Consider the following 14,780-nt stretch of genomic DNA (forward strand, 5'->3'; position numbering starts at 1 on the left):
AAATCCATATTACTTTTTTAGCGCATATAGCACTACAATTTGGTTTACTAATTTATGCCATATAGTTGAAGTAGCTCGTTGTAGAGTATTTTAGTATGAATTTGGAGCCCTTTCATTGTGCTTCTTGTCCATTTACTATTTTTTCTTACAATTTAAGAACATAAAGCCCACCGTGTATGTAGTGTGGTAGTTAGGAAGTTCATTATTGTTTCTAACTTTATGGATGGATTTGATCTATTTTCCTAACATTCTTTGGGAAACATTCCATATTACCTTGTGATTGTTAGAGGAACGTGCGTAAAGAGTGGATCAAATAAACAATGTGTGCAAAGCAAACTTGAATTTGGTCTAATGTAGTGAATTGTCTCGAAGTATTACTCTAACTCTCGCACTTATTCAATGCCAAATATGCATTGCTTGATTGTTCTATTGGAAAGAGTTTGAGATTGTCCAAAATCATTTTCTTTCAAAGTTTCTATAAGTCAAGAATCGAAGGCCATACACCCTCCTACTTCAGATGGGATCACTTTTAGTTGAGATCATGACTATGGAAAGGGTTGTCGAATACATGCTTAAGATCCAAAAAACTCCCTCACATCAACTTTCTAGAATCGTATGGGAAACAAGCAATATCCAAAAGACACATAGAAACAAATTTTTGTGTTTCGATTGTATACAAGCTAAGGAAAAATGGTTTGAAACATGGGATGCCATACACTTGCTTCATAATGCATCACTAGATTCCTCTATAAATGAGGTTTATTTTTGCAATGCCAGCGTACCATTATAAGGGAGAATATGGATACTCACGCTTCACCTGTTGCACCTAACTACAAAACCATATTCTTTGCCAAACGAGGAAATCACAAACATTGATACATGTTAGAGCCTACATTGTTTTTCCCCTTTGAACCATTGCTTCCATGCGACTTAGCTCACGCACACTACAATATGAGACAAGGCATTACTAACACAAATGATGAGAGTAGTCAATTATGCACACTTTGCTTGAAACAAGTTCAAGAGTTTGAGTATCACACTTTGATACAATGGTCTACCTTTAATCACACTTCAACTATGCTTTCCTCACATGTTTAACCTAACCTAATCCTTGCATGAATTTATTTCACAGACACAATGTGCACTCTTGATTGCAAACATTTATTCTGGAAATTCTTGAACATCATGACTCGCTACTCACTTTCACATGTATTAGATGAAAATGTTATATTTCGATAGGATACTTGTCTCCAACTATGCTCAGCCACAACCGAGACATCGGATCAATCACAGAAAAACAGGGATGTGGAGAGATGTATCTACGCACGAAATAGTAAAGAAGAGAGTGCACAGGATGTTAATGTGGAAAACCCAAATATGGGAAAAACCACAACAGCCCTTTGACTGCAAAATATCATTATATCAAGATTACAACAATGGGGCACAGAGGCAACGACCTCTTGCTCCCTCGCTTCGCCACCAGGCGGTTACAACAGAGGCAACAATCTCTGTATATCGCACTCTCTACCTCTCTTTCGCACTGTACAGAAGTTACACCCGCAAATAACTCCATCATATATTAAGTTTGCCCTAGGTCATATTTATACTAATATGACTTTCGGGCTATTTACAAATATAGCCCCAGTGGGCTCTCTAGAACATATTTACATATATGTCCCTTCCATCCGATGAGAGGTTCTCACCGGGTCTTCCGTTGCCGGGTATGCCACATCCGGATTCGGCCTCGGCCGAGTTGCTCATCAACACGGTTCTTCTCACTTCCCATCCGGAGGGACCTGTTTCCTAACATATTTTTGGCCTCATATGTCATACTTGACCTCTGAAGACGATAATAAAATCTATCTCACGTAGATACGACAATATAAGAATGGTGAGGTCACCCCTCTAAGGTGTTGTAAGACTACATGATATAAAGGCAACACGAGAACATGGTGTATGCACAATTTAGATGTGAAAATTGTCGAATCTCTGTCTCTGTCTCTTATCGTAATTATCTTACCCTACAATCACTTTACAATCACCGTGTCTTGAGTTCGAAACCCAATTTTCTCACCTCTCTATTATATACTTCATACATGTCTCTACAATTCTCTCTCTCTCTCTCTCTCTCCCTCCCTCTATTATTATGCAATAAGTTATGACTCTACAATCATTGTGTCTTGAGTTTGAAACCCAATTTTCTCACCTCTTTATTTTATACTTCATACATATCTCTTAATTCTCTCTTTCTCTCTCTCTCAAATCCTATATGGAGTATCCCATCTCACATTGAAGAGAATGTGAGCTAAATTAAATTGACACGATGGTATGGATAGATATTTATCTATATAAACCTCCACAATAGATTATTTGTGATCTATGAGACTAGGCGTAGCCCATGTGGGGATGATGAAGAGAAGAATGAGAGACGGAGAGGAAGAGAGAGAGAGAGAGAGATGATGATGATGTATGCCATAAGCTAGTTCAGATACATGGCACTTCAATTGATCTGTAATATAGTAGCATTGAGTTTTTTATGCAAGATGGCAATCTAAGCATCTATTTTGTGCGAAGGTGTTTCTTTGGCATGCCATGATGGGTGGTTCCTTTGGTTAAGACTTTAAAACAAAACACATTTTTAGATGCTATAGGTTTTTTTCATATATTAGTTTATGAAGATGCCAAAACAAGTTCTTTATATGCAAGTTTCTAAAGTCATTTGGGTTGCTTTGTCACAAATTTAGGCATCATTAACTAAGATTATTTGGTGACATTTTCAATGGTTGAACTTTGATAATCCGTTGTTGGGGTTTTTGGTTGTATGCATCAAGCTTGGAAGGTCAGTATTGTCAAATTTGTCCAAAATATGACAACTTATTTCTTTGAGGGGGGAACTTAGATAAGGTCTTCACAAAGGTCTTGGCAAATATATTATAAAAGTGTTTGACAAAGTTGATATACCCAAGCCAATATATTTTCATTGTAGGTAGGAATATATGGCGTAATGTGCATAATGTTCAAATGGATGTTTGCATTGAAACTATTGATATTTATTGTCAAATATTTCAATGAGAAGGGTGTAACACTTAAATAACGAGAGTATTCCACTTAAGATTCATTATTCTTCATATGCTCAACACTTGGTTGTCTCATGACATGAAGCACTTTCTTTATATTGTGTGGGCAGTGGGCACCATCATTTTGTAGAGAGAATCACAATTCCTCACAAAAAGAGTTATTAATGTCTTCTCTATTATAATGTGGGCATGGAAACGAGAGACTGTGCTCTCATTGTTTTATTTTGTGTTTAATGAGATTGGGGATGTAGTTGAGGATCGATCTTAGAGATTTTTGAAATTTGTTGAGGAGCAATGATTGTTATGCATATTACCTCTAAAAACTAAAGAACAACCATAGGTTGAGATTTGCATTTTGGGGAACATACTAAGTTTTTACCAATGACTACCAAACGCTTTTACTATTATTCTATTGAAACTCTTCAATGACTATCCTCAAAGATTGAACAAGAAGGGAAGATATAATGTAATTGCTAAAACGTGCACTATAGGTCATTCTCCCTTGAAATGAAGATATAATGGCAAGCGTAGAATTCTTTAAGAAGGTGCAAAAAGACGTCCGCAAAGATTTCTCCATGTTTTATGTTAGAGGTGTTATTTGTTTCTTCACGAGAAAAACACCAATTGTGAACTAAGTTCATTGATGGATCAATGATATGGTGGGTAGAAATTGTCTTGAGGATGTACATGATTGATGGATAACGCCTTGGGAATGATGGATTGTAGGTGAGGAAGGAATCAATTTAACCCCATATAACCTTTTCGGGCAAGATAAACGAAGGTCTTGCCGCAGAGAGGTAATGAATGAATGACAGGGAATGTTTAGGGGCTTTCCCCAAGCCCTAAGAGAGCCTTCTAGTCAATTTGGGAATGGAAAAATGGAATTTCAGTGTTGATTCGGCTTTGGAAAGGCCCAAGGTTTTCTTAGGTTATTTTTTGAACCAAAGTGCAATGTCTTAAACTTTTGTAGTCTAGCATGCTATAGTCTTCTTCGATAAGAGTTTAATTTATATTGTCACTTGCAAACCATTAACAAAGTTGAGTTATAATGCAAGTTCTCTTTTTTATGTTTTCTTATTGAAAATGCACTGGAGAAGCTAGCAGAAGTAATAGTTTGTTACCCGTAGGAGTTGTACAGGGCGGTATAAGGGTAAAACATGTTAAAGGGGTTGTTCGGTATTTGTAATGTATATGAGTGTGAGGATGAGTATGTGTGAGCACATGCACAATTATGTGCATGTGACAAGAATGTAACGGTCTCTTTTTGTAATGGACATATTAGTTACCGTTACATTATGTAGTATGTACTATAAAAACCCCTACATAAGGAATATAGTTTTTTCCCCTCTCACATTGTTGTGTCATTTTCTATTTGCCTTTCTAGCTCTCTCACTAACTTAACCCCCTTGGGAGGGGGGTGAAGCCATTCACCCAAACAACATAGTTGCACAAATCCCAAGGTATATAGTTAATATAGGTTATAGATGTTGTAGGATACTAGTCATAAGAGATTGAAACGGTTAAATATAGAAACAAAAGAGATGAGGTCTTTTTGCTACTGAATGCATTGGGGGTTGTTTGCGGTACATTGTTTCAATTGTGATCAGTTGGGCCATTTCATTGCAAAATGTCAATAAACACCCATGGTAGAGGTGTTTATTACTCCTCTTGATGAAATGACAATGTTTATGTACTTCTCTTGGATTGTTGAATGCCATTCTTGTCTATTATGTTGTGTGAAAGTGTTTTCTTTGGCAAGCAATGGTGGGGGGGTTGGCTTCAACAATGGCTTTAAAACACTGCTAAATTTCCAATAAGGCATTCCGTAGATGCCCAATTGCTAAGCCAATTGGATGTCATGTCTCGACTTTGAGCATCAATAATTGGGGATGTTTTGTCACTCGTTCAGTGGGTTTTCGTTCAAGGGACATAGCTTTACCCTCACCTTCATATAAGGTTGTGTTTTACTACTTTAGGTATTGGGGTATGTGGTACAATTGGAGTTTGAGAAATGGGTTCTTGTTTGCTGTTCTCCATGTCCCTCGAGGTATTGCCTATATATCAATTATTATTACAATGATGTGGCATGTCAACATTGCCATAAGATCCAACGGTGTGTTCTTTTTTGTATTGTCACGATGTTTTGATATAAACATGCATTTGCAAAAGAGAGAAGAGATGGAGGGGACTTGGGGAATAAGGCAATAATTGAGACATCCATGTTAAGTTGTTGGAAACTAGGTGATTGGTTTGATATAATGATGTGGCAATGTAATAATTTACCACTTGACATAGAATAAATTGCAAGGCTATGTTTAAAAGGCATTGTACTAAAACAATAAAATCCTTCTCTCTAGGGACATCTATCAAAGGTGATAAGATGGGGGTTGGGGTGAGCTGAATAGGGGACAACATAAGCAATGTGTATAAGGCTAGCTAATAAAAGAAATGGAACACTATTATCTTCTCCTCAATCATATAGATTTAAATTGGGCTTCTCAACACAACGTACTCCTTTCTTTAGACAATGCCAAAAAAGGTTGTCCCTCTCTTGGTTGTCCTAATAATCATTCAACTCATGTTGGGTGGGAACTTTACTTACACAACTTGTGTCCAATAAGAAATCATTTCCTCCAGCATTTCACCCTTGGAAGCCTCGGCTTCCACATGTCTGTTTATTAGCAACTGATCTTAGACCATAATTGGAGCGTTATGCCCTTTTCCCAAGGCTTTCATGCTTTGGTGACATAGGCCTAATCAATCAATAATTAAGTATATACTCTTAGCACTTTTTATACATTGGACTCAACTTTGACAAATATTGTGGTCCAACCAACACCACTTGTCATACCTATCTTTTTGGTACATAGATTGTGTAATGTCATGTCAACATCCCACCTTCCATTCAAATCTTTAACCAACATTACCTGAATGGAGTAGAGCCTTTTGCACGACCACAAAATACATGCATAGCATTTTGGAAACATGAAGAATTGACATAAAGAAATACCATACGTTCATCAAAATCCAAACGAGAAAATGGCAAGACAGGCCACACAACCCCCAAGTTTTAATTTATTTCATGCAATGACCCTAAGTTTTCGTCCCAAATGCCCTGGGCCAATGTCGCTTCGAGCAATCACAAGATTCTTGTGTTTAGGGGCCTGACCAAGGGCATAAACATTGAAAATATATGTGAAATTCGATAGCGGCAAATATCACGTGTCTACAAGATGTTTAATGAGGACAATTCGGGACACCACATTGTAGATATAGGAACCCAAGGATTGAGGCGAGATGACACATGTGTGAAGTGGGGGATCCTATGGGATACGATTCTCGATGGCAATGTGGGGCGGACCTAAATGGATGCTAGGAGCCAACAAACTTAAACAAACATGTATAAAGACAGATCTAGAGACAGAGATAGAGAGGAAGAGTGATCAGTTTGAGTCAAGTGGGTGGTCGAACCCAACAGACACCACCATAGGTATATATAGGTAGGGGCGATACGAGGTATATACATATAGGCGACTGCCCAGGTCGAAGAGGGCTCCGAAATCTCGATGGGCAGGGAAGAGAGGGTTTGGCCGGGTGGATGGTCATGGGACCCAGGGCCAATCTTTTTCTTTACATACAGATTTCCTTGCCCACACAATTCTTCTTTTTTCCTTTTTGTTTTTTTTTTTCCAAAAAATATTTTTTCCTTTTTATCACAACACAAAAGAACAGAGCAATAATACTAATATTTGTGTGGGAGAGCATTCATTCATTCATTCATTCATGTCTCCTCTGTTCCTTTCATGGCGGCTTCTTCTTCTTCTTCTTCCTTCCATGGCTTCCTTGCCTTTGCAGAGCTCCACCATAACCTCGTCACCATCTCCTTCGACATCGACATCATCAAGTCCTATCCCCTCCCATTCTCTCTCAAGGAGCATAATCATCTCAAAGGACTCAATCCTCACAGGTGCGTATGCTCTGCTCTTCCTTCGCTTGCTCTAACACAGGAATCTATGGAGGAAAGGAATTATAAGGAGAAGAAGAAGAAGAAGAAGAAGAAAGAAGAAGAAGAAGAAGAAGATGGGGAAGAGCATAAAGTAAAGAGATATGATCAAAATGTAGCTTTTCAGCTTAAGCTGTACTTGAAGGAAGGAAAAGTAGACGAAGCAGAGAGTTACATGGACTTGATGTGGCTATCAGGTATCAAACCTGATTTGCTCTCATATAACCTTATGATTACTATCAATGGGAAAGCTAACCGTTTCTCTAAAGCACAATCATGGTTTCTTCGGTTAGAATCTGATGAATTGTGCCGACCCGATATGGTTAGTTACAGGTTTGTCTCTTGTTCTTCTAGTCATTTTCTTTGATTTATGAGATCGGGTTTTGTTACAGAAAAGCATACTTTTCAATCTAGAGTAGAATTTCCTTTGAATTGTTCCCATAGATCCATGATAGGGGCATGTGGACGAGCAGGAGAACTCAAGGAAGCTCTCATTTACTATGATCGAATGAAGCAATGTGGATTCCGTCCAAGCATTCAGAATTTCAACACGTTGCTCAACCTACATAGGAAAATTGAAAGGAATGAGGATGAGTGGAGGAGAAGTGTTCACACTCTGCTCTCTGATATGAAGGAATTTGGATGTACCCCTGATTCGTCTACTTTGGATGTCATTGTCAAGGTTTATGATAGATTTGGTAAGCTTGATGATTTATCCAATGTGATTGCACTCATGGAGGCGGCAGGATGGTCGCCTATTGATAAGTGCCATACGATTCTTATCCGAGCATACATAAGATGTAACTTAGTTGATAAAGCATTGAATGAGTTTTGGTTACTTTGTAGCAAGAGTTCGAAGGTAGCCAGCTCTGGCAATGGTACAAGAAAAGAGCATCGCCCTTTTCTAAAGGAAAACTCACCACAGAGTTTGTTAAATAGATATACATATAGAGTAAATGAAAGCTGTGGAAATGATCATCCTACAAGCTTATATCCTGATGTTATTGGAAATGATCACAATATCATCTTTAAGGATGCGAGTAACATGGCATCACAGTTAGATGAGGCTCTGTGCCATAGTCTGATTTGCATGTGTAAAGCATCAGGTCGGTATGAGGATGGGATTTGTGTGTATGAAGAGATGCGAAGATCTGGCACTTTCCCAAGCTGGATGACATCATGTACAATCATTGATATTTGTGGCCGAATGGGTGATGAAAAAGGCGTGGAAAAGGGTAGAGCTCTCTTTGATGAAATGAGGGCTAGTTCTCCGTCATTATGTGAATCCACCGATGCTGGAGCATACACTGTTACTATTAATATGTACCTCAAGGCGGGTCTTGTTGAAAAAGCTGTTGAGATATCGGATATGGTAGAGCGACATGAGGGTCTAATATTAGACCCTGCCCTTTTCCTTACTATGCTTAGAACATACTCACGGGCAAACATGCATAAAAAAGCTGTCAATGTCTACAAAAGGATGCTAAAATGCAAGCTAACGTGGTCAGCATCCATGTTTAACGGAGTTATACATTGTTGTGGAAGAGCATTGCCTTTAGAGGAGATCATCAAGGTGTTTCTAGCTATGGTTCATGCCAAAATGCCATTGAGTAGTGTCACATGCAACTTGATGATGGATATTTTTGCTAAAGCAGGTTTATTGGAGAAAGCTGAGAATGTGTTCAAGCTTGCAAGGGAGCAAAATGTGTTGAATGCCATATCATACAACACCATCATTGATGCTTATGGTAAGTATAAGGAATTCAATAAGATGGATCATGCTCTGGTAGAAATGCAAAACTCGGGGTTTAAGGATCATGTTGAGGCATACAACTCAATGCTAGATGCATATGGAAAGGCAGGTCAAGTCCGTAAAATGGAGAACATTCTGGAGAGAATGAGAAGAGCTGATTGCCCGCCCGATCTATCTACATTCAACATTTTGATTAATGTTTATGGAAGAGAGGGACTATTGACAGAGCTACAAGAGGTTCGGAATGGCATGGATGCAGCAGGTATTAAGCCAAGTAACTACACGTTCAATACATTAATTCATGCGTATGGGAATTTAGAGATGCCGAATGAAGCCATGGATGCATTCAAAGAAATGCAGAGTTTAGGCTTAGTGCCAGATGAAATTACATACAATTGCTTGATTGCTGCATTTGAGAAGAGTGGGAACCATTTAGAAGCCGCTAGATGGTCATTGTGGATGACACAATTAGGCATTCATTGATTGATAAATGCTAAATTGGAATAATGTATCAGTGTAACATTTCTTAATGTGTATACACTCTGTTTTCATGTCCATAATGTATTTGGACGTCAGTGGTAGACCACAACCATGAATTCAATTTTGTAAGTATAGATTAAGGAAACTTTGTGAATTCAGATGGTTAGAGAAATCAACAATTTGTTGATAACTTGATTCCCTCACACAAAAATAAGACCTTGATTTTTTTTGTACCCAGCCTGTTCAATATATGAATTTGAAGTATATATTGGATTAATTAAGATGTTTAGACAAATCTAGGATTTGTTGATAGCTTGATTCCCGCACACAGAAATATATTTTTTTGTACCCAACCTTCTCAACACTTGAATTTGAAGTATATATTGGACTAGTCTCACTAATAATCATGGAACCCAAAATTGAGAATTGTAGAAACAAAGCTAAAGGACCGACAATGATGAGTGCTGCATGTTCAACAAAGAATTAGTATGAGCATTAGAACATCTTATTATCAGTGTCCTAGTACTTGACAATCAAGTATCACACACGCTTATTTCAGCTTCTCAAGCAACTAGTACAAATTATAAGGGTAAGGGTTTCATCTATAGCTATAATATTCAAAAACTACTTGGTTGGGGTATGCTATTGTTTCTGTTGATGATATGTTCGTGCGATACTTCACAAAAATCAATTATGGAAAGGAATATTAATATTGTTTAGTTATGTGGAGGCTTTGTCTAGAGCTAAGCACCATCATCAACACATTGACCATCTTCTCCTCTTTGACCAAGAGAGATGGGCAAACGTTAAAGGGAGCATGGATACCTTGGTAATAAAGATATGGGGCATTCCGTCTAGACCTCTGGCCATAATCTGCGAATCCAGCAAAGCAAAGCAACACTTTTCTTTTCACTTTAAACCGAGCCAACGGCAATCTTGATGAGGCAACTGGAGTAAGCTGCTTGCTGCTTTGGGGCTGGCTACTTCTACAGCCAAGGAACCGACAATGACACTTGTGCTTCTTAAGAAAGATATATTTTAGACTCTTTGATAATCCTCGTGGTTTCTCCATGGGGATGAAGTATGGGGCACAATGTCCAAAAAGCACTTTCTTATAGTCCTTTGAGATCATAATAATGGAATGGAAAGGTGATTGATTGTGCTAAATCATAAAAGAAACCGTGTGAACTTCATAGAATTGCATTGGAAGTAAGGAAAAAAATTCAAGAGACACAAAATAAATGTTTCTTTTATTTCATGATGCATTAATAGGTTCTTCCATCACCAATGTATCATGGCTTGGGAACGATAAGATGCTCACACTTCACACATTATTTGAATATCGCATTTTGAAAAGATGCTTAAGTCATACCTTTCAAAATGAATAGAGTTAGATATGGCTATAAGTTGTGCAACACTAAAAAAATGAGAAATAATAATCTTGATTAACAAAATTTTAAGACAAAATGGCCACAATTACCAAAAAAAGACAAGAATGAAGGTGTTCACAACACCCTCCTAAAGACTAGGGACTACATTGCAATAAAAGACCATCTAGCAATGGTGCCATTTGCACCACCATGGCTATTACTCATGTTTGGTGTGCTTATTGATTTTATGTATGTCATGAGACAAATAAAAAAGTGAGAATGAAGCTCTCACACCCACCCAAAGACTTTAAATCGTGATAATTATAAAGAGGGTTTGTGCACCACAATTGCCACAACTTGCGTTTGGCGCTCATTGTCAAATGCCATGAGACGAATGTATGCATGTGGGTACATCTTCTTACATTCTTCAATTTCTCTCAACACTGCAATTGCATCTGCACATCCGAACATAGGCAACTTCCACAACGTCCAATATCGCCCATCATAATAATTGCATTCCTTGGAGTTCTCTCGTGATATGGATCCATTCTGATAACAAAACAGTCAAGATGAATTCTTAGGCATAAATCAAACGTAATAAGGATGAATTTTGAAATCTAAATATCTAGGTTGATACCTAGGATGATGGCTAAGACCCACAAAAAATGTTTATGCACAAATCAAAGTACAAAAATGTTTGCCCGCTTTTAAACATTTCTATATGAATGTCCGGATGATTTCCAACGGAGAAGATTTAACAAAAACATCATGAAGTTTATAGAAACTTGTTTTTTAATATCAACTACACTTATGAAAACCTATGGATGACCATTCTTACCGAACACCAAAATACATGCTCTCCGAGATTCAGGATTTCATTTCAAGTTGAAATTTTTTCATGAGCAAAGGTTTAGATTCATGAGTTAATGAATGATGTCTTCTTGATAGACTTGATATAATGTCCAGCATAAAACATTTTATTGAACAAACCTGGTCAAACTCAAGGCATGGGATCCATCCTTTGGAGACGATGTAATCAACCTGCTTCACAATTTGCTCAGCACTGAGAGGCAGCACATACGACAATGTTTCGTATCTCTTGTTCATGAGAGGATTAACGACCTATATATGAAGAAATAAAAAACATTAAAATTTTGGTCGCCTTCGATTGATAACTAAACAATGATGATTCGAATTATGACAGCCCGAAATGACCAAAATAATCATTAAAAACTAAATAAGTTTGTCTTTCAACCTAAATCCGCAGAAACAAAGATTCTCGCCATCGCAGATCATGCAAAACACAACATTTTCATAAGATTCACGAAACTACAAGAAGATTGAATTTCTATATGAAGGAACCTCCGATGAGGCCAAATGTATCTCAAAATTTTAACATGTACAATGAATGAAGAAATTAAGACAGAACATAGAAGGAAAGAAGTAAAGTGGGATGACGTAGAAAGAAAGAAAGAAAGAAGGAAAGAAAGAAAGCGATGAGAGAGAGAAGGATGACCTGCATAGAGCAATGGAGACGGCTTCCATTGGAAGTATTATGTATTACTGAATTTCTTTTGTTACAGCAGGAGCATTGTGTCTTCGTTCTTATAAATCCTAGCCCGTGATGATCAAATACAGCCAGACTCACAGTCATCCGAGATTTGTTCTTATTATTAGCTGAGGCTGAAGCTGAGGTTACTGTCGGTGTGTTGTTACAGGCCGAGGCTAGTGTAGATGAAGAGTACTGCAGAGATAAAGAATGAAACGGAGCCATGGCCTCTTCTTCTTTGCTATGATTATGATATCCGAGCCTTCTTTCCTTCTTTTCTTTTCTTTTCTTTTCCGTATAAGAATGGAAAGATATGAAGGAATTCTGTACAAAGCATATTTATATCAGAGAGAGAGAGAGACAGACAGACAGACAGAGATGCTGTCAGAGAACACCATGCAAACACGAGTACATGCAAGACAGTCCCTTTTCTGCAAGACGACGACGAAGAAGAAGAAGAAGAAGAAGAAGAAGAAAAGCCTTCCCAGTTTTCCAAAATTGCCAAATTGCCCCTCACTTCTGATTGACCCACGTGGTCGTTGCACCCTATCGCGAGATTAGAATTCGAAGATGGAGTCGGTTGATGCTCTTATCTTTAGTTAGAGGCAACCAGATAGAAAGTTTACGGGACTCTGGCAACGAAGCCTCTGGAAATCTGTCTTAGCATACGGATCAACAACTGTACCCGACGAATGACCGAAGAGATGGCATTGTGGTTGTTACTTGTGGTCACGCTACGAGTTGAAAGCGGGCTCGGCATATGCCGTGGGAATGTCTTAGTACGATTGTCAAGTTGATGCACGAGGACAACTGTACCCGACAAATGACCGAAGAGATGGCAGTGTGGTTGTTACTTGTGGCCACGCTACGAGTTGAAAGCAGGCTCGGCGTATGACGTGGTAATGTCTTAGTACGATTGTCAAGTTGATGCACGAGGAGGGGAAAGGTAAAGTAGAATTTGGCAACAACTTCCCTTAGACTTATCCGGAGAGGCATGTTGAGAAGCAACCTTCTTGTCATATAGACAAAGGGGCTTTTTGTAAATGATTGAGAAAAAGCCTAAAGAACTAAATGGATTTTCCAAAATTTACATTTGGAAACTCGAGTCAAAGAATGCCCTTTTGAGTTTATGGATAAAAGTTATTGTTTTTTTTTTTCCAAAAAGATTTCCTTCATTAGTATTAAGAAAAAACGCCATAAGGCTACAAACTGTACAACTTAGAGAGTATTATATACAAAAAGGATAATCAGGGGAAGGGCCAAGGATGATGATACTTCCAGATTGGTCCTTGAGAGGAGATCGTGAATAGAGGCAACTTCCTCCATAATTGTAGTAATTTTTTCCTTTTCTTAAGAACAACCTCCGAAGGGCCCGACATATTGTCATACTGCCCACGCACTGCTGCCAGTAAGTTGTCCCATAATTCTAGCAATATATCTGAGAGAAGGGGTACTATGGAATCATATCGTCTTTTACATCGATACTTCCATAAGGTCCATAATGTAACCGTAGATACTGTTTTCCATACTTGGGTTGGATAAATGTTATTGTTGATAGATAGGTCTTTGAAGAATGCTCTATGTGATTCAACATGGGCTAAAGGGTTATTGAAAAACATAACTCGAAAGGTGACTCTTGAATCTCATGAAGTCGCCAATGTGTGTTCCTTATATTTCAGGTAAGGTTTTGTTGGCCTAAATTCTAATCTTTGATTATATTTTTGGTAAAGGGATACCTTTGGCTACAACCATGAAACTCAACAAAACAATTTCCCACGTAAGTTTTTTCACAAACACCAGGAGGAGGAGACCAATCACATGTTTGGACCTTCAAGCATGATTGAAAATAGGCGATTATGTGTATCAAGCCTTTTTTCTCCATTACCCTATTAGTAGAACATGACATTGCATTTTGGTATTTTTAATACGTCAAACATCAACAAGACTACTTAGGGAAGGCAATGCTGTCGTTTTTATGCTTGTTTGTAGAAAGTAAATTTGCAAAGCGAGTTTTGACGAATCAAAGTATAACTTTAATATTTAGATGCGATAAGTTGTCCCTTTAACTCTCTCATAAACATTTAAAGGCACATATACTCCCTTGACCTCAAGCATCAAGTGAACCTCATGCAATATCTTCTTTGTTCATGAAAATGTGGCCATTGTCACGAAACATGCCTATCTTGGTTCTTACCTAGTGGTATAAGACCTTCATGTGTAACTTCCATGACTATCTCTCTTATCGTAATTAGCTTACCCTAGCGGTAAATTGTTAACACTATAAGCACTACATCTTCGGTTCAAAACCCAATTTTCCTCACCTCTCTATTAGATACTTCATACATCATATCTCTTAATTCTCTAGATGCCATCGTGGAATGTAGGGGTTGAACCCATAACCACATGGTCTCCATTGGGCAACCTTACCAACTAAGTAACATCCATCTAGGTTCTCTCTCTTGTCATTGAATCCACATGACTTGGATATTCTAGGGTAATCATCAATACCCAAGTAGTAAAAATATCATTGTTGCCCTAAAAATATCCA

At 38.0% G+C, this 14,780-nt stretch overlaps 2 protein-coding genes across 2 annotated transcripts; one reads left to right on the forward strand and one right to left on the reverse strand.

Annotated features, from left to right (window-relative positions):
* The first annotated feature begins 6,858 nt into the window (after nt 1-6,858).
* On the forward strand, nt 6,859-9,590 carry LOC147858183 (uncharacterized). The gene is made up of 2 exons (XM_087327237.1): nt 6,859-7,413; nt 7,525-9,590. Exons 1-2 carry the CDS (start codon nt 6,881-6,883, stop codon nt 9,314-9,316), a joined length of 2,325 nt encoding a protein of 774 aa, XP_087183363.1. The 5' UTR covers nt 6,859-6,880; the 3' UTR covers nt 9,317-9,590.
* A 1,254-nt stretch (nt 9,591-10,844) lies between these two features.
* Nucleotides 10,845-12,504, reverse strand: LOC147858184 (ribulose bisphosphate carboxylase small subunit, chloroplastic-like). The gene is made up of 3 exons (XM_087326949.1): nt 12,200-12,504; nt 11,674-11,805; nt 10,845-11,232 (listed from the first exon to the last, which is right to left on the reverse strand). Exons 1-3 carry the CDS (start codon nt 12,455-12,457, stop codon nt 11,005-11,007), a joined length of 618 nt encoding a protein of 205 aa, XP_087183075.1. The 5' UTR covers nt 12,458-12,504; the 3' UTR covers nt 10,845-11,004.
* Between the last annotated feature and the right edge of the window lie 2,276 nt (nt 12,505-14,780).

Source organism: Azolla caroliniana, unplaced genomic scaffold, assembly GCF_043228905.1.
Source record: "Azolla caroliniana isolate FFs.n. ecotype wild unplaced genomic scaffold, voAzoCaro1.0.p SCAF_11, whole genome shotgun sequence".
NCBI classification, from domain to species: Eukaryota; Viridiplantae; Streptophyta; class Polypodiopsida; order Salviniales; family Salviniaceae; genus Azolla; species Azolla caroliniana.

Bases quoted from the DNA above. Each gene is read 5' to 3' on its own strand.
- LOC147858183 (XM_087327237.1), top strand. From the start codon at position 6,881: ATGGCGGCTTCTTCTTCTTCTTCTTCCTTCCATGGCTTCCTTGCCTTT. The intron at 7,414-7,524 runs GTTTGTCTCTTG...TTGTTCCCATAG, and splicing joins CCCGATATGGTTAGTTACAG to ATCCATGATAGGGGCATGTG.
- LOC147858184 (XM_087326949.1), bottom strand. From the start codon at position 12,457: ATGGCTCCGTTTCATTCTTTATCTCTGCAGTACTCTTCATCTACACTA. The intron at 11,806-12,199 runs GTCATCCTTCTC...CTTCATATATAG, and splicing joins GTCTCCATTGCTCTATGCAG to GTCGTTAATCCTCTCATGAA. The intron at 11,233-11,673 runs GTTTGTTCAATA...TTTTGTTATCAG, and splicing joins CATGCCTTGAGTTTGACCAG to AATGGATCCATATCACGAGA.